The 26,557-nt window shown below is 38.2% G+C and overlaps 1 protein-coding gene across 1 annotated transcript in view; it reads left to right on the plus strand.

Moving 5' to 3' along the window:
• Positions 1–26,107, plus strand: part of LOC141899765 (putative E3 ubiquitin-protein ligase HECTD2) — a 30,781-nt gene extending 4,674 nt beyond the window's left edge. The window contains exons 3-21 of the mRNA XM_074786277.1: positions 8,408–8,697; positions 8,992–9,094; positions 11,811–11,897; positions 12,013–12,074; positions 12,616–12,661; positions 13,049–13,158; positions 13,737–13,885; positions 14,415–14,538; positions 15,205–15,301; positions 17,867–17,974; positions 18,303–18,435; positions 18,727–18,815; positions 19,009–19,170; positions 19,736–19,810; positions 20,151–20,241; positions 20,485–20,591; positions 20,682–20,797; positions 21,386–21,526; positions 22,906–26,107. Coding sequence (XP_074642378.1) covers positions 8,408–8,697; positions 8,992–9,094; positions 11,811–11,897; positions 12,013–12,074; positions 12,616–12,661; positions 13,049–13,158; positions 13,737–13,885; positions 14,415–14,538; positions 15,205–15,301; positions 17,867–17,974; positions 18,303–18,435; positions 18,727–18,815; positions 19,009–19,170; positions 19,736–19,810; positions 20,151–20,241; positions 20,485–20,591; positions 20,682–20,797; positions 21,386–21,526; positions 22,906–23,026 — 2,211 coding nt within the window. The 3' untranslated portion in view covers positions 23,027–26,107. The remainder of the gene's footprint in view (positions 1–8,407; positions 8,698–8,991; positions 9,095–11,810; positions 11,898–12,012; positions 12,075–12,615; positions 12,662–13,048; positions 13,159–13,736; positions 13,886–14,414; positions 14,539–15,204; positions 15,302–17,866; positions 17,975–18,302; positions 18,436–18,726; positions 18,816–19,008; positions 19,171–19,735; positions 19,811–20,150; positions 20,242–20,484; positions 20,592–20,681; positions 20,798–21,385; positions 21,527–22,905) is intronic.
• The last annotated feature ends 450 nt before the right edge of the window (positions 26,108–26,557 follow it).

The following is a 26,557-nucleotide window of genomic DNA, read 5'->3' on the forward strand; positions in this document are numbered from 1 at the left end:
AGTTACAACTAGTATATAAAACTGGCCCCAGATACTTAAAGTTAGTTACCGGGTAGTAAGTTTAAAACCCACTATAATTGGAAATCTAAAATCAAGATCAAAAGACTCTCTGGGTTCATTAGCAGTCCTTTGAGTCTCTTAAAATCTACTGATCATTAGAATGCCTGGAAAATGTAGATTCCATGAATCCTGTTGATGAATATATGTAGGCCCATAAGTCTTGGAATAGGAGTCAAAAAAGTCCTTGAAATTGATTAAATGAGATTGTTCATGGACACTGAGAACCCTGGACTCTCTCTAGAGACCATTGTCTGGAAGTTAGGTTTACGGGCACTGGGCCCAGTATTAATTGTTCTATCAACTGTTTATTTTCTTGGCACGATGTTATGAATTGGAAACCATGGAAATAGCTTGAAACCTCTGAACAAATCGGTGCCCTGGAGAAAAGCAGCACAGTTGAGAGCATAGTTTTATAAATCGAGACATGGCGTGAAAACACTGGATTCAGTTTCAACGATTTAAAACGGTTTGACTAACCCTTATCATTCCATGTTCAACAATAGGCCTAGTCGAATCCAGCTGTGGTCAGTTCAATTTTCCCATATTTGACTTTAAAAGTTGAATTGACATCGACCCCCATGTTATTTCTACTAACCAGATGCCTGTATCCATTTAAGTCACCGTATAGAATAGACGGCATCCTAGTTTATTATTCGTTGTCAAAATTTGATAAGGCCACATTTGAAAGGTGAAATTACTAGTATTTCCATTTATATTGGGATCTTTGCATGTTATGTTACCACATTCGATCGCAAAGTTGTAGCTTATAACATGTTCTATGATGGTGGCGAGTTTCTAATAAGTCATCGGTTTTAGTATATGTTCACCAGGGAGTGTTGAATTTTGAATTTTATGGATTGTCGAGCATTTTAAAAGTTGGTAACCCTAATGTGTTAGTTTGATCATTCGTCAGAGTTAGATTTAGAACGTTTTTGATGAAAAACTGATGATTTAGCCGAATATTTCATTTTCATTCCTAGAAATGTACCATTAGAATCTGCAGAATGCTCTTTAAAATGTTTTCTAATTCTTCATTATGCTAGGAGCGATGGTTTTTCGTGCAGTTTCAGTTAGCAACTAAATAAGGTGTTTTGTCTCTATGCACAGCCGGGATCCTTAACGATCATTGTTCATGTATAGCCGGGTTACAGCGATACTATCGACCATCGACCGGCTCGAGGCGCCCTATGTATCTCCCCAAAATGTGGCTATTACTATATTCTCGTTGAAAACATGCTGATGATAGCAACGAATTCATGAGTCTCTTCAAAAATAATTGAGAATCACTCGAAAACGTCTAGTCACTTGTAGCACCACTTTTGTAACGAGTTCAATTTCAATAACGATCAACAAAACTGTTAAATTATCGCGTTTTCACTGCTGGTTGTGATATACGCGAATTCGTATCATCTATATTTCATTTAATGTTTCGACGATAATGGGGATAATGGAACAAATTTTCGAACGAATTTTTGATTCGTCAACGTCGAAACACGAACCTACGATTCGTAAGGGAGATCGTAATTCATCGACTATTGTTTTCTGTGGTGCTAGGATACCGCAAACGAATGCCATTATCATCTGACACTTACCCGATTCAAGTGGCCCAAGATAGACAGCCGGATGTAGTTTAAGACGCTAAATTCTAAATGCGGTTCAGTTCGGTGGGGTAATTTTTTATGATATACACTAAATTCGAAATGCAGTTTAGTTGTCATTTTTGTGATATACGCTAAATTCTAAATACATTTTAGTTCGGTGAGGTCACATTTGTGATATACACTAAATTCGAAATGCAGTTTAGTTCGGTGAGGTCATTTTTGTGATATACGCTAAATTCTAAATGCATTTTAGTTTGGTGAGGTCATTTTTGTGATATACACTAAATTCTTAATGCAGTTTAGTTCGGTGAGGTCATTTTTGTGATATACGCTAAATTCTAAATACATTTTAGTTCGGTGAGGTAATTTTTGTGATATACACTAAATTCGAAATGCAGTTTAGTTCGGTGGGGTCATTTTTGTGATATACGCTAAATTCTAAATACATTTTAGTTCGGTGAGGTCATTTTTGTGATATACACTAAATTCTAAATGCAGTTTAGTTCGGTGAGGTCATTTTTGTGATATACGCTAAATTCTAAATACATTTTAGTTCGGTAAGGTAATTTTTGTGATATACACTAAATTCGAAATGCAGTTTAGTTCGGTGGGGTCATTTTTGTGATATACGCTAAATTCTAAATACATTTTAGTTCGGTGAGGTCATTTTTGTGATATACACTAAATTCTAAATGCAGTTTAGTTCGGTGAGGTAATTTTTGTGATATACACTAAATTCGAAATGCAGTTTAGTTCGGTGAGGTCATTTTTGTGATATACGCTAAATTCTAAATACATTTAAGTTCGGCGAGGTAATTTTTGTGATATACACTAAATTCGAAATGCAGTTTAGTTCGGTGGGGTCATTTTTGTGATATACGCTAAATTCTAAATGCAGTTTAGTTCAGTGAGGTCATTTTTGTGATATACGCTTAATTCTAAATACATTTTAGTTCGGTGAGGTCATTTTTGTGATATACACTAAATTCGAAATGCAGTTTAGTTCGGTGAGGTCATTTTTGTGATATACGCTAAATTCTAAATACATTTTAGTTCGGCGAGGTAATTTTTGTGATATACACTAAATTCGAAATGCAGTTTAGTTCGGTGGGGTCATTTTTGTGATATACGCTAAATTCTAAATACATTTTAGTTCGGTGAGGTCATTTTTGTGATATACACTAAATTCTAAATACATTTTAGTTCGGTGAGGTAATTTTTGTGATATACACTAAATTCGAAATGCAGTTTAGTTCGGTGGGGTCATTTTTGTGATATACGCTAAATTCTAAATACATTTTAGTTCGGTGAGGTCATTTTTGTGATATACACTAAATTCTAAATGCAGTTTAGTTCGGTGAGGTCATTTTTGTGATATACACTAAATTCTAAATGCAGTTTAGTTCGGTGAGGTCATTTTTGTGATATACGCTAAATTCTAAATACATTTTAGTTCGGTGGGGTCATTTTTGTGATATACACTAAATTCTAAATGCAGTTTAGTTCGGTGAGGTCATTTTTGTGATATACGCTAAATTCTAAATGCAGTTTAGTTCGGTGGGGTCATTTTTGTGATATACGCTAAATTCTAAATGCAGTTTAGTTCGGTGGGGTCATTTTTGTGATATACGCTAAATTCTAAATACATTTTAGTTCGGTGAGGTCATTTTTGTGATATACACTAAATTCTAAATGCAGTTTAGTTCGGTGAGGTCATTTTTGTGATATACGCTAAATTCTAAATACATTTTAGTTCGGTGAGGTAATTTTTGTGATATACACTAAATTCGAAATGCAGTTTAGTTCGGTGAGGTCATTTTTGTGATATACGCTAAATTCTAAATACATTTTAGTTCGGCGAGGTAATTTTTGTGATATACACTAAATTCGAAATGCAGTTTAGTTCGGTGGGGTCATTTTTGTGATATACGCTAAATTCTAAATACATTTTAGTTCGGTGAGGTCATTTTTGTGATATACACTAAATTCTAAATGCAGTTTAGTTCGGTGAGGTAATTTTTGTGATATACACTAAATTCGAAATGCAGTTTAGTTCGGTGAGGTCATTTTTGTGATATACGCTAAATTCTAAATACATTTTAGTTCGGCGAGGTAATTTTTGTGATATACACTAAATTCGAAATGCAGTTTAGTTCGGTGGGGTCATTTTTGTGATATACGCTAAATTCTAAATGCAGTTTAGTTCGGTGAGGTCATTTTTGTGATATACGCTAAATTCTAAATACATTTTAGTTCGGTGAGGTCATTTTTGTGATATACACTAAATTCTAAATGCAGTTTAGTTCGGTGAGGTCATTTTTGTGATATACGCTAAATTCTAAATACATTTTAGTTCGGCGAGGTAATTTTTGTGATATACACTAAATTCGAAATGCAGTTTAGTTCGGTGGGGTCATTTTTGTGATATACGCTAAATTCTAAATACATTTTAGTTCGGTGAGGTCATTTTTGTGATATACACTAAATTCTAAATACATTTTAGTTCGGTGAGGTAATTTTTGTGATATACACTAAATTCGAAATGCAGTTTAGTTCGGTGGGGTCATTTTTGTGATATACGCTAAATTCTAAATACATTTTAGTTCGGTGAGGTCATTTTTGTGATATACACTAAATTCTAAATGCAGTTTAGTTCGGTGAGGTCATTTTTGTGATATACACTAAATTCTAAATGCAGTTTAGTTCGGTGAGGTCATTTTTGTGATATACGCTAAATTCTAAATACATTTTAGTTCGGTGAGGTCATTTTTGTGATATACACTAAATTCTAAATGCAGTTTAGTTCGGTGAGGTCATTTTTGTGATATACGCTAAATTCTAAATGCAGTTTAGTTCGGTGGGGTCATTTTTGTGATATACGCTAAATTCTAAATGCAGTTTAGTTCGGTGGGGTCATTTTTGTTATATATAGGCCCTACATGACAGAATGAGAATTTCAGCTGTAATCTATAAAACGGCGACTAGAGACAAATATTTCTTTACCTTGAGGAAGCCACATTTTAAAGGCTATGTCATGAATGACGAGGGTCTTCCCTTGAATTTTCATGGATGGCCCCTCAATTATTTCTCAAAGACGTGGTAGATATTTAGGATAGATGTCCCCGCTGGTACTACCGCTGATTACTAAAGGAATATCTCCATAATAGTGGCGTTCAGTACTAAGTGTTAAATTGAATTGAATTATTCAAGGCCACCTATTTGTGGCTTATTCAGTACCGTACTGACATACCGGGCTTATTAAGCACCGAAAACTCGATCTAGGTCAGTATTTGTAGCTGGCCATGTATTTTCTGCAATGTAGATACAGATTCAGTGCTTAGCAAGCCACAAGCCACATATATTGTAGTTAGCTACATAAAACGGGGGGATGAATGTCGTTTATTCACACACATGGCAGTTTTTATTCATTTTTGACTCCTCATTTTTAATGTAAGAAGTCACTAAAAAGAATGACGATATATATTTCAACGTTTTTCACTCACATTAGCTACATTAATAGTTGTAACACCGAATTGACCGTTCAAACTACCATCCAAAAGACAGGAGTGTAGGTTAAGAATGGATTTAAGATATATACAAGAAAACGATGTTAGCATAGAAATGCCATCTTGAAATTTCGCTCAATATCAGCGTCACTTCAGCGGGCTAACTAAGTGCCTTATCACGTGTGAACGCAACTCGCTCTGTAAACGTATTCTGGCAATTCATAACCCCAGAATCTCATGTGAACTCAACTATTGCTATTAAATACAAGTCATAGGCAATGTTTTCCTGAAATCAGTGGAGTTTTTTGTCAGACACAATTCAGTGCACTAATTAAAAACCAATAAATGACTGATATAGCGCGTATTGGTTATTAGATTACCCGCTGTTGAAGTGGCCCGTCTTAAAATGGTTTCATATCGATGTCTGCGCATGAGAGGCTACGTGGGCATGCAAGTAGCAGCAATCCACAGAAGAAAAAGGTGTGGGGGCCCTACCTTCCGGAGAAAATTTTGTATTCTTAGCTCACTTAGCTCACATACGCTTCAGTGGATTGTCTTGATGTTTGGTTAATGGTACGTGTATCTACCCTAGAGACATCTGCAGCACAAAAACTTGGCCCGACCAAAATTAGGATGGCCGACTTGTGGCAGTGAAGATGGTGCACCTCCTTGTAGGTTGAAGTTCCTTATATGTTGGACAATTTCTGTCGCCCGTACCATGGATGTATAAACTAGAGTTTATAGGCTACTTCCATGGTCTTATATAGTGCTAAATCCAGCTCAGGGCGCTCAACTTTCCAGTATTATTACCCCCAGCCTATAAACTCTGACCATTTAACAGTCATCTCTCCCAGTGGAGATGTAGCATCCAAGCAACTAATAAGCATTCAGGAGTCATTAATCTAGGAAGCCATTTACTCCTGGGTGGAGAAAGGCAATGAGATAAGTGTCTCTCCCGGGGACACTAGACGATAATGTACGGGGTTCAAACCCCGGCTTCCCAGAGTCGAACGCTCTAACCACTCGCCTACGCCGCTCGCTGGGGTTGATTAAGTTTACTAATTTTACCTTATTACTAAAGCTTATTACTGGCCAGCAATCATGCAACACGCTGCGACAGAAAATGTCAATTAAAAGCAGTCGTTTACCACTACCAAAGCCTTCATCATCTAATTATCATTACGTGGGATGTGATTAATTGACAAGGCCGTTAAAGGAAGGGCGCACGAGCGTATTTTTTTGTGCAATCGCAGCGAATTCATAAATCGCACGAAGAAGTTGGCCATGTACCCGTATCAAATCGACTGCAAATTCGCTCGTCTCACCGCACTCAGCGTATTCCGTCGAGCAATCGATTTTTATCGACCAATAGGACGCATTGTTGATATCACATGATTTGTGAACCATCGCCCATTAAGCGGCGTATGCCGTCTGAACGTCGACTTGTATGTGAGGTGTGCCCGCTCGTATCGGGCAAATTCGATTATCAATTTCGGGTGAAAAACATACGCCCGTGTGCCTTTTAACTTTGCTCGCCGTATTCACCGTCTTTAAAGAGGTCTTGTCCTGTGCGGTTAGTTCAGTTGGTTGAGTGGAGGACTGGGAACCAAGAGATCCCTAGTTCGAGATCACTTCGTGGCGTTCGTTGTAGAGACTAAGCTCTGCTAACTTAGTCGGGTTGTGAGCCATAACACCTATAAAAAGGCCCTGGTCCACTAACGTTACACTGTTACTTGCAGTTGGGACTAAAAACTCTTCTAAACTATAGCTTCTAGCTTTAATGATAATAATAATAGTTTGTCCAAAGGATAGGCTCGTCTTCTAGCAGATGGTATTTAGCTTCTAGGGGGGATGAGATAGATGAGTTGTAACAATCCTAGCTGATTAAATGAGCCTGCAGGTGAAATCATGTCTATTATACCAGAGCCCTGACAGCCTTGTAACACTCGCACTTAATCGATGTTATGTTTAGTGTAGCCGGTAGAGTCTATTTGCTTTTATGCTTTGAAAATGTTGTCGCAAAAAAAATCTCTGCTTTCGGCATGAAAAATTCAGCATTTCGTTGCCCGCTTTCGACATATATATGGCATACTTGATAGCGCGTGAGAGATTCGGATAGGCTACCAAGGTAACAACGGATATTTATGTGATACCTTCTGACTTAATTACACCTCCGGTACATTAATTATGTATATATACTCATCAGTATCAGTACCAACTGCCTGTGTAATGCATACGAGACCGATCAGGCGAAATTTCTACCACAAAAATTCGACGGCGAAATTCGTGATAGTTAATTTATGGTTTCGAATTTTTGCTATGTTTTTCGATTACTGCGTAATGGTAGTTGATACCCTACGTATTCTTAAATGATGATTTTCCATTAGCGGGATTGTTGATACATTAGAGGTAAAAATTTGAAATTAGAAAATTGGACGATTCGGCACAGTTGCTACAAACAGTGTTCCCTTAATAAGAAAGCTAGGGGTGGATTTAAGGGGTGGTCTCGGGGGGAGGGGGTCTGGACACCTGCCTACTATTCAGGTGGCTTTTTTCATCGGATAGTTAAAACCAGCAAGTTTAAAGTCATCCTCTCGCAATGTGTGTCTGTTCTGATGTATTTCTTCGAAAACATCTTACCACCGAGGGTGGCACCCTGCTCGTGGCATTCGACTTGGCTGCCTAATCCGAGATTTACCTTTTCTTTTCTCCTGGACCCGGCCTTCCAATTTACCTATAGATCCTGAAGTTCAAGATAATCTGATTGAGTTTGGGCTTCATTGGAGCATGGACGTATCTAGTTTATACGTCCATGATTGGAGCACCGAGGACTGCTCATATCTTAAGCCAAACACAGCAACGTTTAAACAAGATTCACTTTTTTTCGGGACCACGCGCAATGCTCTATTACTTGAAATACTGTTTCCTGAAGGACGATTTTTCTCTAAAAAAAGGTGTTCATGTTCCCTAGCAACATACACACTGTCTAACACATACATTTAAAACTAGTGAAAAATGGTTTTTAATTTTCACTTTTCGTGTAATTTGCACTGTGTGCGCTAGGTCTAAACCAGTTTATTGGGCATGTTGGACCTATCACAATTGTTGTTTGGAAACCACAATAAAAATCAATTTTTCAGGATTCTTTTTGATATTTTTTTTTCCAAAATTTATCCATATACGTATACATCAGCTGATATACACGTAAATAAATGATTTTTTTCGTAAATTTTTTTCTAGGAAAAGGACAAAGACAAAACGGGGAATCGGTTGCACGCGATCGCCGACTTCTTCCAGAATCTGACGACGCCGAACAGCCGGCGAGCGCGATCCAGCGGCTCGTACAGCGACGGCTACCGCTCGAACCAGTCGAGCCCGCACAACACAGAGCTGCCGCCGATTCGTAGAGATGGGGGCGGCGGTAAAAATCAAAATCACGTTCGGATCAGTCAGTGTTCGTCGCCGGCCGTGCAGAATAATATCATACAGGAACATATGGCGAAACGAAAGAAAAGCAGCCACGAATTCAGGTAGATTGTTTTCGCGGAATTATTACCTACCACCCCTGAGCGATTCCTGTTGAAATAACCTTGGAGAAGTCAAATGATTATAGATAATAAAAAATGAGCGAAACTAAATTTTTTCACTCAGCTTCATTCGCTATGGGCCTGCTGTCACAAGAAATCGATACAAACTCTGCTAGATGCTAGTTCTATTTTTTCGATATTCAATTTTTTCGATAACGAATGACTTTTTTTTCAATTTTTCCAATGACGAGTTATTCTTTCTCGGATATTTCCGTCATATTTTATTCATTTTTTTAGAGTCAACGTCAGAGACGCGAAGGATTCCGGAATCTGGAAAGACGTACAGGAATTTTACGCGTCGACATTCGATTCATTCCAGGATTTGAACAACACGTTCAAAGTACGGTTCGCGTAGATTCTATCCAAAGAATTCGATTCGTATAAGCCGCGATCACACAAGCATTTTTGGGCCAAATTCGGCACGGGTGCCAAATGGGCCCTAGCCTGTTTGGCCCGACCAAAAACGTTGGACCAGGCCCAAGCCAAATTTTAGCACCAGACAAATGATTGTGTTTAAATTGCAACTGGCACCGGAAATGATCCACTCAGCTTTGTTTGAGCATTGTTTAGTATCGTGTGAATGGTTTGCGTGTGAACGCACTCTCTAATTAGGCACGGGCCAAATTTTACCCGAGCCTGATCCGTGCCAATTTGGCCCGGGCCAAATCGTGTCCGTGTGATCGCGGCTATAGATTCTGTTTAGATACGTGTTGTACCGATGGCCTCGACAGTTTGGCTAAATTATTCCAATACTGTATCTAGCGGTTGCCTGACGCATTGTATAGTAATATACATTATCACAGGGGTTATTGATCAGTCAGATCAACCATTATATTTACCGATGTACATTGAACAAAGATGTTGATGAAACATTCATTAACATTAATATTGATCTTATCCCACTAATTAACCGTGTTGCGAGTAAGTTAGCTCATTTCAAGTGGTCGGGGACAATTAACTGTTGTTTCTCAGTATTATCCGCAAATGAGTCCTCATTAAAAGAAAAATTTATTTTTTACCATGCGTTAACAATTTTTGTTCAGTGAGAAACTCTGTAGGCTTCCGGTCTGTGTAAGGCCTACATACTTACGCTAAGCTCGGGTTAACTTACGACCCGACCATCTTGTCGGATCGGTAATCAGTGGTCACATGTGTACTACCGCTGTTCTGGTGACGATTTAGCCAGGTCGTTAGTTGACTTGAGCTTAGCTTTAAACTCTTCTACAAATCATCGATATTTTCAAAAGCTTCTTATCTCATATCATCTCGGCGGCGAAAAAGTAATGGATTGGCTACCAACTGTACGAAAGAGGTTAATTCTGGTGGCAATTGACATTTCATACGTTCGGATTCCTTGAAGCCACAGAAGTCATTGACATTTCCTAATTAGTAGTCATAGTTGTGGCTGCCATGACATTTTGCATCTTTCAAATCAGGTTAATTGATTTGATTCAGTCATTAATTCAGAATTGCAACGAATTTACTGCTCTAAAAAGTACATTCAATGAGGAACTTTTTGTCGAACATATTGACATTTTGCCATTCATTTGGTGAAAAATTGACAAAATCACCAGTGATGAAACAATTGCGCTTTAGGCCTACTATTTCAAGCCCACTTTGTGACTGCAGGCTATTGCGTTCACTTTTTATCAGTCCGTCCATCTGTCTGGAGACATAATAGTTTCTCTGAGAAGATCTCAACACGTTTTAATGGTTGGTCTTGATATTTGGTGTACATACGTTTCTACCATAGACGCATCTACAACCCAAAAAATTGGCCCGATCAAAATCAAGATGGTGAACTTTTTGCGCATTTTATAAGTTTTCATGGAGAACTTTCAAGGTGCTTTGACCTGAGCCAAATTGTCTCCATGTGATCGTGGCTTAGGTCTGAAAGCTAGCGGGTATTAACAGAAATCTGAAAATTGGGGGCCTAATAGCAGATTTAATGAAGAAATTGGGAAATACTCAATATTAAAAACAGTGATTTATCCAGCTTTGTATCGTTAGGGAGAGGGAGGAGGAACATACAGAAAAACGTCGACGTTTGATAACACATTAGTGCTGCTATTCTGCTGTAGAGTGTGTGATTGATAGATTCTCAGAGTTAATCACTTTTATTTGATATCAAATATAAAAAAGCACTCAAAACGTATTGCGACACATCGCCGGTATTTATGACTGCAAATCCTGTCGAGCATACAATGCGAGAGTCTGTTAGATGAAATTTCGACGTAGGCTGGAAATTTTATTATGCCATGCTTTTTTCCTGCGCTAGTTTTTCTCGCAAAAAAAATATACAGTGATATTTAGCTTGGTTTGCAAGTGTAATTTATGACTGAAAATGCTTCCTGCAATCGATCGGAAAAAATGTGGCCGAACTTTTTGTGCGTAAAAATGTCGTTTTTGGCCTGAATTCTGAACCTTTAGCTTATTAATGATTTGTCATTATTCATTGAAATTAGTGATGGGAATACTTAAGGTAAGGATCTTTAACATATCAGGGAAAACCAACGCCTGATACAATTAGTTCCTATTCTTACCACAAGTCGGTTTAAATCTTTGAATACTCAGTTTTTCATTCGCAATTTAGTAGTTTTTATAACATTAATAAAAAAACTTGGTATATGGGTGCAATATGCCCTTTGTGACTAAGTTTGGTACATCATTACTATTAGTAGCCCACATAGATCAGCATACCTAGCCTATATGTGTTGACCCCGAGTTGGTGCTTTACAAAATAACGGTATATGTAGAATTGATCGACTGATTGCGAATAAACTTGCTTCATAATGCAGGCATTTTGAGATCAGCAAGGCAGAAAACCTGCCATCGCTGCTTTGCAGCTATATTTTCAATAGATAATTTCAGTTAATCTGAACATATGCATGGACTCTCTCCTCCAAACCTCCAGAACCTCACTTGCCATAACTGAATCCTTTATTGCCAGTACCTGTTTGCAGACCAATATGGAAAGGGTTTTATAAATCATTGAATGTGCGCTTATTTCATACAGGATCAGGGCTTATATCTCTGATATTTTCTGATAATTTCAGCGCGATGGAGCTGAGTGTAAAACGACCGATGATCCTTGCGTCAATTTTGAGCTGTTATTCACGATTTATGATCTACTTTCTGACGTGGTAAGATTCTATCTCCCTTTCTCTCTATATTTCGCGCCGCTGATTAATGCTTATGATTTGTTTTCCGTCATGCTGTGTACAAAATCGATTTTCAATTTCACCTCTGTCTCGACAGCCACAAGACATTCAAAAACTAGTCCTGAAGTCAGTTATAAACAGTCTGTTGAAGGACAAAAGGTAAGATACCCCAGATTAACATTCATTTCTACAGTACTCAAAGTTTGGCTCTGGTTGATAATGATATGATAATAATGATTTAGTTTCGACAATTGTGTAGCTAGCACCTACTAAGGATTAAAGTTTCCATTATCAACTTCATTGATAAAATTTGGTTCAATTAAGATTCAATTGAAATGTAGAAGAAATTGAATGCAAACAAACAACTGTGTAACTGTACTAATGTGTGCCTTGGTTTATGTAATGAAGCCCAGCAGGGAAGCGGTTCTACCGTGTTACGAACCTGTCAACTACATCGCTTAATTACTTGCTTATGATGGCGAGAATTATTAGATCACAATGGTTGTCATATTCTACGGTAACTCGTTATCAAACCTCACTGCGCTTGCCCAGTAACCATTTGAGTTCGTAATTTGATGCAGTTCTATGTTCGGATTTTCGGAGAAACAATTTGGGCAATTTAAAATGATTCCATTTCACAGGTTTGATCCAATTCTATTCTTCATTGAATAATATTTTTCACATATTTCTTAATTTTTAGACCTCATACCAAAGATGATCTTCGAGCCTATCTTATTCTACTACAGGTAAGGGTTAAGGTGTTCTTCAATGACTGAGAACTAGTTTTGCGGTTAAGGTATCCATACTACAGCGCCCAGTATCACTAGTGATCACACCGAGATGATTTGGCCGAGGCCAAATTGGCACGGATCAAATTTGGCTCGTGCGTGACAAGATAGCGCGTTTACACGTAAACCACTCACTCAATTACGTCAATTTGACCCTTGCTTAAATTTGGTTCTAGTCTGGTGCGACGTTTTTGGCCAAATTTGGCACAGTTCTATTTTGGCCCCTATGTGAACGGGCTATAAATGCTCGTGTGATCGCAGCTATTGTCAATGTCATTTGTTTGAAGCGTTATTGATGTACGTTTATTTTGTAAAATACCACTTCTTTTGACATCATCGTTACAGAATCCTTTGTTTTCCAATATGGCAACTTATGTGATATTTGCTCATCTGCTTCGTCAAATGGCAGCATTGACTGACCATGATCATCATTTCCTCGTGCACTGGTTGCGAAAGTAAGTCAGAAACATTTCGTCCCGTTCTCGTCGTCGCGTTTACGAAACAAAATTACGATCAGGCAAAATATCATCAATCTTCGTGATATTCAATTATTTCAACGATATCGATATTGAAATAAACGTAAGATGTTTAATCTCCTGTTTATGAGTGTGTTCCAACTGATTATCATTGGGGTTATCTTAGTACAAAAGCATTTGTTTCTTTTTTTATTGCACGGTCAATGATAAAAGCCAGATCATTCAACTTCTAGGACAAAGCCTTATAAAACTGCTTAACTCGACATAAGCTCTTTTTTTCAAAACTCTGATGCAGTGTAATGCCTATTTCAAATCTTGAGAAGACATGGGGTGGCCTAGTCAGTTTTGGTAACGCATACCAAATATATGTCTTTATACGACCAGAATGGACCAGCAGTTGAACTAAAACTTAGAAATAGTTTTGCTGCTAGTTTTGGCCACAGTTGAGTTTGCGAAACCCATACTTCATCGTGACCACACCTTAGGTTTTTACTTGTGATCTACTGGTTCTTTCTTAAATAGACAGTTATCTGACCGGTATTCATTTTCTCACGCAGGTTAGAGGTCGATAGGTTTCGTAACTTGGTGCAACGACTGCATAACTTCATTTCATGTCGTTTATTCCCTCCAAAACCAAAAGATCTCCCTCCAATGTCGAAATGCACCTGGTGGATACCGAGCGCAACTAAAGTAATGGCTTTATTGAGTAAGTCCGAAAATCTGACGTTACACAAGGCAGCCAATATTAAAATCATTAAAATTGATTAATGAAAAATCAACCTGTACTATGGTAAATCCCTATATAAGAAATATTCTATGATGATAAATTTACTTCGTATCAAGTAAACAATGCACTTTATTGCTATGATTATAATTATTTTCCATATTTGGCCCATAATTCTTAGATGAAACATTCATTGATACAAATACCAGTTACCGTAATGGGACTAAGTAAAATCAATCTATCCATGTGGTTGAATGAAAACATAAGTTTGAAGATCTATTCTAAACTGATCATAATTCTCAAAGCTTTTCAAACCATTTTGTAAAACATTCCAAAGTTTGAACTTTTCTCAGTCGCGAATACAGAATTTTACATCAGACTGGTGGCATTCATTTATTTATTTGTTTAACAGAAAATATTTGAAAAATTAGCTTAGCTTAATTTTGGTGCATTGCATCAGCGTCTCAATTTCAGAGATCAGTCTAATTCTATAAGTCTAATTCCGTTTCAGATGCTGCAAATAACTTATCGAATGAACCAATTATTTCTCATATGGAATTCTATAATAATACTCTGGATCACCTCGACTTGATGGCTGAGTATTACGCTTGGCAAAATCCTGCCACTCATCCTGGGTAAGTTTAACAGTTTTTAGTGCACCGACAGACAAAGTCAGTGGAGTTAAGTAAAATAGGACACTGTTATCAGTAACTCTTGTTAGGACCAGTTTTGGCTTTAAGGATTGTTATAGGAATCAAAATTAGAGGTCAAAAGCTTGGATCTTAAAACCGATCTTCACTTGCTAGATCGGTATTAAAAACCAATTAGATTTCAATTGGTGCCCATACCCAGTCTATAAACTGAACTGTACAATTTTATTAACAGAACAAAGTTTTAGATTTAAGAAATATTGTTTTGAATGATGCACGGTCTACAGAACGAGGCCTGTAGCCATGTATGGGCAGGGTCCAGTTGCTGAAAGGTTGGTTGAAGCACCACCATGATATCCAGTGGAAAACTGACATGATGACAGTAAACACCGTACTGGTATTTATCTAAAGGTTAACTTTAACCAATCTTTGAGGAACTGACCTCGTATGGTTCTTCATGTAAAAAGGGAAAATTTTATTGGTTTTAAGTTAGGTTGAACTTTCAAATATCAAACCTCTTATGCGAAAACTACATTTACCAGTATTATTAAGTGAAAAGTAATTGTGTCGTGTCGTATCGAGTCAAGTTATTTTATTACTGATATAAATGACGTTACACCGCAGTGAGTTTCACGTTGTTGCACATTGTAGCTTCACGTTCTGCCAGTACCCATTCATCTTGAGCATAACGGCCAAACGAACGATACTGCAACGTGATTCCGAACAGCAAATGATCATTATGGCGCGGGTAAGTGTACCGGTTATCGAAACAGGATATTGAATCACAAAACATTGCCAACCGACTTGCGCGCACGGAAGTAAATTGATTTTCGGTGCCTGACAACCCCGATAGATGTCAACCGTACTCGGAGTAAATATAAACGGGAATGAATACATTATTCATGAAGCGACGCACGTTTGTTTGTCTCTCCGTAATCAATGAAAGTTGCGACAGTCACTATAGCCGCGTTCACATGATAACTAGTTAGACCGGTCTAAATGGGTCCGTACCTGGTCCGGTCCAAATTTAGACTGGACCAAATTTTGGTGAGTGTTCACACGACGTTTTGACACGCGGTAATAAAATCGCTTGTCATCGGGCCCACAAGATGTCGCCATCTGTTAAATAATTAATTGCGCCAGGATGGAAGTCTTGCTTCCAGATTCGAAGTAGAGCAAGACGTTCTTCATTTGACCAATTCGATCCTCTGTCAGGTTTAGATATTTTTGGCAATTCGATTTTATCCTATCACGCCGAAACTCTATGTCGTTTAAACACGGTTCAAAGCACGGCAGTAAAACGGATGATGATCGCGATATACAAATACGAATTACGCTCTAAACGTTTCCATAGAATAGGGAGGAAAAACAGTACTTAAAAATAATTACATAAACGGTAATAAAAGCATTTAAAACTTAATAAACTGGACTCACACTCTACCTTGGTCCGGTCTTAATTGGACCAGACCAAATTTAGACCGGTCTAAATTTCGTCGTGTGAACGCGCCTTATGGCTCCAATTATCTGAACATTTACGTGTTCTTACTCTTGTCACTTTGAGTCTTACCTGCACCATGGTTTAGCTGCCTGGCTCCTACAAAATCTGGACGTATCGGCCCCACTCCGCGCGGTGGCGCCACCCCGCCGGATTTAGGCGAAGCAGCAGAACACAAACACGGCCATTCTCTCAATTTTCAATGATAGAAATCGTGTGTGTATTTCAATTATTTCGGCTGTTAGGGTTTTAAGGCACAATATAAGTTGATGATGTGATATGGCGATGTTAATTAATGATAATTCCGCAGTGAAGCTAGTCACGCAATTCGATTTTATCCTATCACGCCGAAACTCTATGTCGTTTAAACACGGTTCAAAGCACGGCAGTAAAACGGATGATGATCGCGATATACAAATACGAATTACGCTCTAAACGTTTCCATAGAATAGGGAGGAAAAACAGTACTTAAAAATAATTACATAAACGGTAATAAAAGCATTTAAAACTTAATAAACTGGACTCACACTCTACCTTGGTCCGGTCTTAATTGGACCAGACCAAATTTAGACCGGTCTAAATTTCGTCGTGTGAACACGCCTTATGGCTCCAATTATCTGAACATTTACGTGTTCTTACTCTTGTCACTTTGAGTCTTACCTGCACCATGGTTTAGCTGCCTGGCTCCTACAAAATCTGGACGTATCGGCCCCACTCCGCGCGGTGGCGCCACCCCGCGGGATTTAGGCGAAGCAGCATTACACAAACACGGCCATTCTCTCAATTTTCAATGATAGAAATCGTGTGTGTATTTCAATTATTTCGGCTGTTAGGGTTTTAAGGCACAATATAAGTTGATGATGTGATATGGCGATGTTAATTAATGATAATTCCGCAGTGAAGCTAGTCACGAACGGTGCCGATTGAGTGTACAGCTGCCAAAAACACTGAAATGTACGTAGTTGCGTAACTATTTGCAGTGAATTGCAGACGAAACATGAAGCCTTAACGGCCGTTTAAAAAAAAATTATACCAATCGCAATTGTAAAATAAAAATGAGATAGAACCTAAGTTAAAATTCTGGCCATTTCTAAAATGTTATTGATTATTATTACTAATTTTTAGTCAGTGCGGAACGTTTAGTTTTCCAACAATAATGAGGGGTGGTAGGTAGTCATGCAATTCAAGTCATCATTTATTACACGTTACTTCCATGTTGTTGAAAATCTCGCGAGTCCTGGACTAAACCCCAATGAACAGTGTGATCTGTGTGCTGGCCACCAAAATGCACACAGATCACACTACACTACCCATTACACACTCCAGTACCCACAGCTTTCATATATCCATCCAAATATTTAGTGGCTTTCTTCCTGGATCGCTGTATCGGCCTACAGGAGGGTGATTTATGGATGCATTTGATGGATTGCTAAGCCAATGGGCTTCCGATATGTAATCTTTTTTGGAAAAAAATATATTAGATGGCAAACAGAAGTGGGCATGTCCTACAATTGTGTATTGCGATTTGGAAATCTTACATTCATACGCTACTCGCGCCCATTTCTCTAAAGTTGGTTTAAAGTTCTACACAGAGGGGTGACGATGACCGGGAGAGGGTTTATAGACCAGATCACCTAAACGTGTGCATACATACGCCCTATATGCACGTGGAAAGATTTTTCCGTAGAGCATCAAAGACATCGAAATGGTACTTTTATATGCCCCTGCTCCCCCCCCCAAATATGGTATAAAGAATAATGAAAGCTATGAGTTGTTCTTAATTCAAATGGAGATAAACTATACCTCATTTTATTGCAGAGAAGCCTGGTGGCGAAAGTACAGAGGCGGCAATTGCCAGATATTGGCATGTTGTTTCTAAACTTGAATGTTCGCAGGTCGCACCTAGTGTCGGATTCGTTAAATGAGGTTTGTACGTGATATCAACAATTCCTGGTTAACACCCTGATCTTTGTTTGCCGTATAGTTACTCTGTCATTTAGCAAAAAGAATACATCATCATTAGAACACACTGCCAAGTTTTGTCCATTGATTCCATATTATTTATGAGTTCTATCGATGCCCCATATCTATGAAAGCGGTTTGAGGAAAAAAATTCCAATTCAACATGTGAAACAATACATAGCTCAGATTTAAGTAGATTTCTGAGTGTTTCCCAGCCCTATATGTGCCCAATATGTAGTTCGTTGAAATTTAGTATTGGGTTCATTAATGTTTATGTGCTTAAAACCCACAGGTAGCTCGTAAACAACATGACTTGAAAAAGAAACTGAAAGTGACATTTTCTGGAGAACCAGGTCTCGATATGGGAGGCCTAACGAAAGAATGGTTTCTGCTGCTAATCAGGCAAATCTTTCAGCCAGAATATGGTAAACTCTGCTGCCAGTGAATATTTGCACGGGCGGATCCACAGACTAGATATGAGGGTCTTACAACATCTTCTTAGGGCAAATCGATTAGGATAAGGCAATCTGGCAGTGGCAGAAAAGCAGAATTTTGCTAGAAATTCTAGAAGAATGAAATTATTCTGGTCAAAAGGTCACTGCCAGAATGCCCTTTACTCAAAATTGTTTGCATTTTTACACAAGTCAGGATTTGCCCTTAATTTGGTAACCGAATTGTAGAAATGGCTTACTTCATGTTTACTTTCTTCTTTTCAGGCATGTTTACATATGATCCAAAAGCTAGGTCTTACTGGTTCAGCACAGCTCCCTGTGATAACTACCAGGAATTCAACCTTGTTGGAGTTGTATCCTTTCTGTATAAGAGAATAACAAAATTTACATTCGAACAATATTAGAGTCTGAGTTTATAGTGCAAACTGAAATCTGGAAATTGCCTTCTGGAATTCTGTCAGAAAATTTTTTCCTACTTGTATGGAATGACATATAGTATGAATTCTGAGGTGAAATAGCCATTTTCTTTAACCAAATGACTTTAAGCTGATGGGTTTAGCTGTTTATAACAGCATCAATCTAGATATACACTTCCCTCCGTGTTGTTACAAAAAACTGCTCAGTCCCGCTGTTGTGCCGTATAACAATCCGAATGCTACAGTTGGCGTCACTACGCTTAACATCGATGACCTGAAACAAGTAATGCCGGTAAGTGCGCTGAGTATAAACTAGCAGGGATTCGAACCGATGGTATGGTTAGAGTCAGCCATGGCACAAACCCTGCCACACTTAGACCAGGTGCGCAGATACGTGGGCAAGTTTTTCGCGAGAAAACGTGCGGCACCAATCAGATTGCCTGTTCATAATTTTCAAAAATTTCACGGATATACTATAAATGGAAAAAACCCGAGCTAAAATAAAATGGGTTATCTGATTGGTTGATAATGACATCATCTAAGCTGTGCTCTCATACCATGGTGAGTCTTGATGCCATCTGGTTCAAATCCCAGCCAGGGGGAGGATGATGTAAGCCTGTTGCACAGTTGACTGATTAGAATCGACTATTTTTAAGCAACTGCTTGGAACTCCGTTTTAGAGTTAATTCAAAGCTTCACTCACTCCGAAGTCCAAATTGCAATATAGACCAGTGATTAAACTTCAGTTGTTGTTCCAAGTAGTTGAACTAATTTTCAATATTCAAAATTTGAAATTTGTAAAAAAATCAATATTTGAAAATGCTTGGTGAAATGCTTCATTTGTTCTTTGTTTTCAGGATTTGTGCCACGGTTTAGATGAGTTATTGAACTATGAGGGAAATGTTGAAGAAGATTTCTGCATGACATTCCAGGTAAATGACTGATGAAAGGATGGACAACTTTGGTCAGAGGTCAAGGCAGGGGTTTCATTTGAACTCCCAAGCCCTTTCAACAGATGCATTGATACATTTCAATTCAATATGATTTTATACATTTCCAAATAATAGGATGTTGATTTTTAGCCCACTTGGGACTATTGAAAAGCCAGCAGGTTATTGCGTTCATTTTTCATCCGTCCACCTGTTTGTGTTACGTCAGTCCGTTTGTTCACCAGGGGGCATTGAATATTGAAATTGTCAGATTGTCGAGCATTCCACCAAGTGGGCATGGTGTCCCTGGACCACTATGGTAATTTTTGTATATTCTCTATAGGTTTCTATCAATGAACATGGTACAATAAAAACATATAGCCTAAAACCAAACGAACCTACTCCCGTCCCAGTTACCAATAAAAATCGAAAAGGTGAGAACTGTAGTCTTTCTATTGCTGTTAGATTTAATTGAAGCCAATATGCATGTATTTACCAACTCAATCCAATATCTCTTCACACCTTGCTGATGGCATACCGAGAAAATCATCGAATTACTGTATTACTGCGCAAAACGAAATTTTGACTGTTTTGATTCCAAATTTTTACATACTGATGATATATTTGGATTTGATGGGTGATATTCTCATTGAAAAATCTCTTGATTATTTTTCTAGAATATATTAGTTTGTATATTGATCTCCTGCTGAATAAAGCTATATACCCGCAATTTCAAGCTTTCTACCATGGATTCCACAGTGTATGTGCATCTAATGCTCTTATTGTAAGTTTTCGATTATCTTCATTCATTTAAGTCGCGTTCATTAAAGTTACGAAGTCAAATCGAGAACTAACCAGCACTAAAAATTTTCAGATGCTACGTCCTGAGGAAGTTGAGATGTTAGTTTGCGGCAGCCCAACAGTTGATATGTCTGACCTCAAAAAAGTGACTACCTATGATGGTTATCACCCTAATGATCAAACTATAAGGTACTGTATAATATAGCAAGCATATTGATGTCAAAAGAACCTTAATTTTTCAATGGGCTTGCCATTGAGCCTCCAAATATGGACAAACCATATTAGACATTCTATTCCAGAGCCGTACATAGTGGTGGCAGTGCCCCCCCCCCAAAAAAAAAATGGAAAAGTGCCCTTTTTCCAAATATAATTGTTATATCCAATAGAAGTTTATGTAGAATCCTCCTTCATTTGAGACTGACAAGCATTTTGTTATAGGCCTAACAAAGTTTTTGTTAGGGCATATATGTCTATAAGAAGAATCGTTATATCAGCTATTGACTTTAAAGTGACTGCCTTTTTTCGGATTTCTCTGGCCCCCAACATTCAAATGCTAGGTACCACCCTGTCCTCTGTTTTTGGTACGATATTTTCATACGTATCTACAAAGCTATCATTGATAATTGATTAATTTGATAGAAAATTGTGTTGGTTTTTAATTGCAATATAGAAGAAATTGATGCACGGCAGATTAATAGTGAACCTGTTGGATCATTGCTAGCCATACAATGAATTCTCATCTCTCTTTCTATATATCAAATTGAATTTATTTTTTAGGCATTTATGGGATGCTGTTTCGGCGACCACGAAAGAATTGCAGAAACGATTCTTGCTGTTTTGTACCGGCAGTGACCGAATTCCAATCGGAGGCATGAAAGAAATGACTTTCAAAATCACTCGCGTTGATAACACTGACATGTACGTATAATAACCGACAGTTTCCCTCGACCCTAACTCGAGAGGAATATTCGCCTTTCTACCCGAAAGTATTCAAACCTGATGACGTCAGGACATTGCCATGGTATGAAATAAGCCTGCTGGGCTGGGTTTTAGAGATGTGGAAGCAGAATAATCCCTGGGAACATTTTGAAATTTGTCATCAGTTATAACCATGGTTTCTGATTGTTACAGTAAACTCCGCTCAAGTCTTGGGTAATATCAGAGTTGGATGTAATGTACTTCTTACGTAGTGTCACAAAAAATATTTCAACAAACATCTGAGTTGAACGGTTATCCGAGTTGATCTGACTTCAGCGGAGTCTACTGTACTATGGTGGTTTTCACCCATGTTGAGAATCTATCCCTAGAGGTAACTGTAATACCACGTCTATGAAACCGCATCCCGATATGCCGCCAGATTCAACTAACGAGGTTCCACTGTATCATGTTTTGATATGTGTTCGGATGAGTAGGAGTGAACCGTGGCTCATTTTGCCCCCAATTCTATGTAATAATAAACACGTTTCATATCAAACAGAACTGCATTAACTAGGTTTGATTTCGTGCATTGTCATTAGCCAATCAGCAATCAAGTTTCATTCAGATTTCGATAAGTGATCTGATGGTGAAATCAAAAGCAGGAAAGAAATTATTCAACAGGCGATCCGTTTGGCCCGTACATGCCATCAGTTTTGACTCACTTTTCAGGAGAGGTTGCCTCATGCCATCAAGTAACCATATGTAACGATAGACAGTGCTTCTAGAACATTTCTCATATAAACTTTTGTCATACCAGAATTAAAAATTATTATATGAATCAAATAAAAATACATCTTTAAATACAAATAAGATATTTGACAGAAGAATTCAACTAATAATAATAATAATATAATAATATATATCATATATATCATAATATATAATACCGACATCGATCCAATTCTTCTGATCAACTAGTAGTTTTAAATGATCGAGGATGTGGTGCTACCTATGAGCTGATTCCAAATAAGGCATCGCACAATCAATAAGATATCACCATCGTCAAAATGAATTTAGGGCATGCATGCGCTAGCGCAAGCTTATATCGCCGAGTCCTTGGGCAAGTTGCCAGCTTTAAAAGCATGGTATCGATAATCTATTGTTGCGACGAATAAGTTTACAATCGGAAGCATTGTCGAAAGCAACCTAGATGAACGATGTTTTTTGGTGCAGGTACAAGGCAACGGCCACAGCCCGAAGGCTTTGAACTTATGAACAAATAACTATCCATCCGTCTGTCAGAAGGCATCGTTCTCATGAGTCGAAATGAAATCGATTTCGTGAATTTTCTATCTCTTTTTTCGTACATCTCCTGCTAGGTTACCAATGGCTCATACTTGTTTCAATCAGTTGGTTTTGCCGGCGTATAAAAGTAAGAAAGTCCTCAAACAGAAGTTGTTCATCGCCATACAGAACGCCGAAGGATTCGGCATGGAATGAAGAATGATGAAGCTCGACTGTGATCCGGTTTCCGTCGCGTTCTTGCCAGTAATATACGTACTCGCCCGCGTGTTTAAGAAATGAATACGTATCTATTTTCTCATGCTAGAAATATCCACAAAGCCATAGATGTGTGACATTGAAATGGCATTGATGATCATGGCTTCGGTTTGTACAGTAGAACCCGTTTGAGATACAGATCAGTTTGATCCTGATTAGATCTAGTCGACATATCATTAATCGGTTTTGTAAATTCATATCGTAAAAATGTGATGTTTTATCTCATAAACTGGATTGATTTTTCTTGCCCTGAATAATCCAGATAAAGCTACTAGCACCGGGGTCTACTGTATTTGAAATTATTTTCTTATATTGGTTAAGTACAGGTTTGCTGTAATTTTAATGTTTTCAATGATTTAATTTCGCATGAAGTGACATCGAGACTGACCTAGAATAGGGCGGATCTATAGGGGCGTCCAAGTGCCCCACAAGATTTCAGGCTAAAAAATTCCTGATTCATCTTTTCCCGTTAAAAAAAGACAATTTGCAATTCATATATGTATACTATTTTTCCAGTGAATGTCTATGCTTTAGTTTCAAACAACACTTGGGAGGTGTACCAGCAATTAACCTTCCTCCTTTTTGCTCTCCACACATTACATTCCACTACCACATGGGCCATTCTTTTCTTTTCATATTTGCCTAGATCCGCCCTGAGGTCATCATAGGGATGATAAGGCATTGTTTCATTTGTTTAGTAGTATACTGGTCAGTTTGTATATCATCGTGTGCATCTAGTCATTGAAAATTTATTTGTCAACCAGGGACGGATCCAGAGGCTAATTTTGAAGAGCTTGTCACATTCTGAAAGGGCAATTTGATGTCACTGAGGGGACAGTTTTGAAGAACTTGTCACATCCCGTTGATCTTGCAAAGGGGTCAGTCATTTATTACGTACGCATTAGGGAAGGGGAGGGGTCAGTGGAAAATTCAAATTTTATGCGTACGTAATATATGAATAATCCCAAAGGCAATATTAGGGCATTACCACGTTGAAATGCCACAATTATCTTGATGACAAAATAGAAAAGGGCAGTCAAAAAAATTTGATGGACTAGCACAATTCTCACAACTCGCCCTGGATCTGCCCGTGGTCAACTCTAAAATTCAGAAAAAGCTGCATCATAAATCGATTGCTTGTGTATAATCGATGTTTTCCGTGTTCACCTATTGATGTAGTCGTTGAAAAGTGAGGTATACGTCTGTGAATTTCAAGGCTTCGTAGAATAATCCCACGATCGTAGCTTGGCTGTATCAATCGGAAGGATTGGTTCTAAGAGCATTAGTTCTCGAATTGTTCTGCGATCACTTTCGATCGAGGTTGATCCGTCCAAAAGCATGGAATTTCGATCGGAAATAGGTAAACAGTTGTGTGGTTTCGTTTACACATCGAAATATTTAAGTAAAAATCAAACACGCCTCAAATAGTCATGTCAATCCAGCATCGTCGGGATTAATCGCCAAAATTGTGCCTTTGTTTAACAGAAAATGTCCTTTTTCGGATTTACCTTTGACAATTGTGCCTGTCCCTTTGGATTTTGAGGGTTTTGCGAAAGTCTTGTATGATGCCTGGATCCACCCCTGTGGCTATGGCCCTATAGCAAAGACCATAGTTACTATACGGGTCAAATTGGACTCCATCGATCATAATAAGTTCCATTTTCTGTTTAGCCGCGATCACACGAGCATTTTTGGCCGGGGTCAAATTAGGCCCGTGCCAAATTTGGCCCGGAACTGATGAACTGTTCACACGAGTGCCAAATGGGCCAGAACCAAATTTTAGCACCAGACAAATGATTGCGTTTGAATTGCAACTGGCACCGGAAATGATCCACTTCGCTTTGTTTGAGCATTGTTTAGTATTGAGTGAATGGTTTGCGTGTGAACGCGCTCTCTAATTAGGCACGGGCCAAATTTGGCGCGAGCCTGATCCGTGCCAATTTGGCCCGGGCCAAATCGTCTCCGTGTGATTGTGGCTTTAGAAACACTTTTACACACCCACACCTGTAGAGCCCAATTACTTATCATTCATTGCAGTATCTTAAAACGATATTGTTGTATTATTTATTATATACTAGTGTCAGAAAGTTCACTATTTTTGCTAGAATATTTTCACAACAAAACAAAAATATATACTATACGATATATGAGTCCATGAACTTCAGTGTCCACTATACCTTTCAAATTTGGATTGTGTTCGTGTAATGTTGCATTGAATTGGTGTAAAAATATTCTTATTACTACTGATAGGTTCCTCACTGCTTTTAGGACAATCAACTTTGTGTTTTAATATGCAAACTAGATTTTTCCTGGGTTCCATTTTTTAATGACCGGCAAAGATGAATTCGGAATGTGGATTGTTTTGTATGCACCTAAACCCATTTATAACCTAGATAAATGGTTTTGAATGTAACTCGAGGGTTGATTCAAATTATGATTAAGAATTTTGTGCCTTTGATAAATTTGCTAGTTTTCAGTCAAGCAGGCCCGTAGTATGGGGGGGGGGGGGTTAAGTGGGTTATGACGAACCAGCCATAATCTGAAAAAGGTCCAGGAACCCTTGCATTGTGAGCATGTTTGCCGTCACTAGGGGACATTACCTTCGAGCAACGTTTTAAAATGGTCCACATTTTAAGAAAATTGAAGTACCCATAAAATCAGTCGCGTAACAGGCCTGCTTGGTTTAATAGCAAATCTGCTGTCCTATGATTTAAGACCAGCACCATTGGACTCAAATTATGACTATTCATGAAATCATTTTTACTTAAATACCTGGGGATGGACTGATTACGCCTATGTTGAATTAAAAACTGGTCTTAGTTGAATAGAACAGTTTTAACATAAACCCATGGATAAATCAATTGCATACTTATCAGCCAATTTGAATTGGAGTTAGAGAATAAGTCGTTAAAACCGGTCCAATTCTATGAAAGTGGGCTTTTGTTTAGTATACTGCCGTATAAGCATTTGTTTTGTTGACTTAGTGATCTGTATTTGTTGTATTTCGTTTTACCTTATCTCTTTTAAGAAGCTTACATATTGTCAATAAAATGATAACAGTTCATACAAAATTGTGTATATGTACTTTTTATCACATTTCTATATGAAGGACCCGGAGCAGAATAACTTTCGTATCTTGCGCCTATCCGCGAGGTTAACTGTTCCTGGTTTTCATCTAGGCCCAGTAGGACAAGCCCACCCTGTAAAAATGGCTCTTGACTGGACCGAAGCACCTGTGAGATGCGTGTCCATGGACTCCCGTGGTCTGTTTCTACATAATAGATTGAATTATCAGTGAGGCGTACCGTAAATACGCAGGAAATGAATAGGATAATGTGGGGAATAGAGCCGGGGATGATTTAACGAAAATCGAACCATATCGCCGAAGCAACCAAACCATAAAGAACGCCAATGCTTCGATTTTGTTTCGACCGTCCGGCCCCAACACAGAGCTATTCTTGAAATTAATTC

The sequence above is a fragment of the Tubulanus polymorphus genome, chromosome 2 (assembly GCF_964204645.1).
Source record: "Tubulanus polymorphus chromosome 2, tnTubPoly1.2, whole genome shotgun sequence".
Classification (NCBI taxonomy): domain Eukaryota; kingdom Metazoa; phylum Nemertea; class Palaeonemertea; order Tubulaniformes; family Tubulanidae; genus Tubulanus; species Tubulanus polymorphus.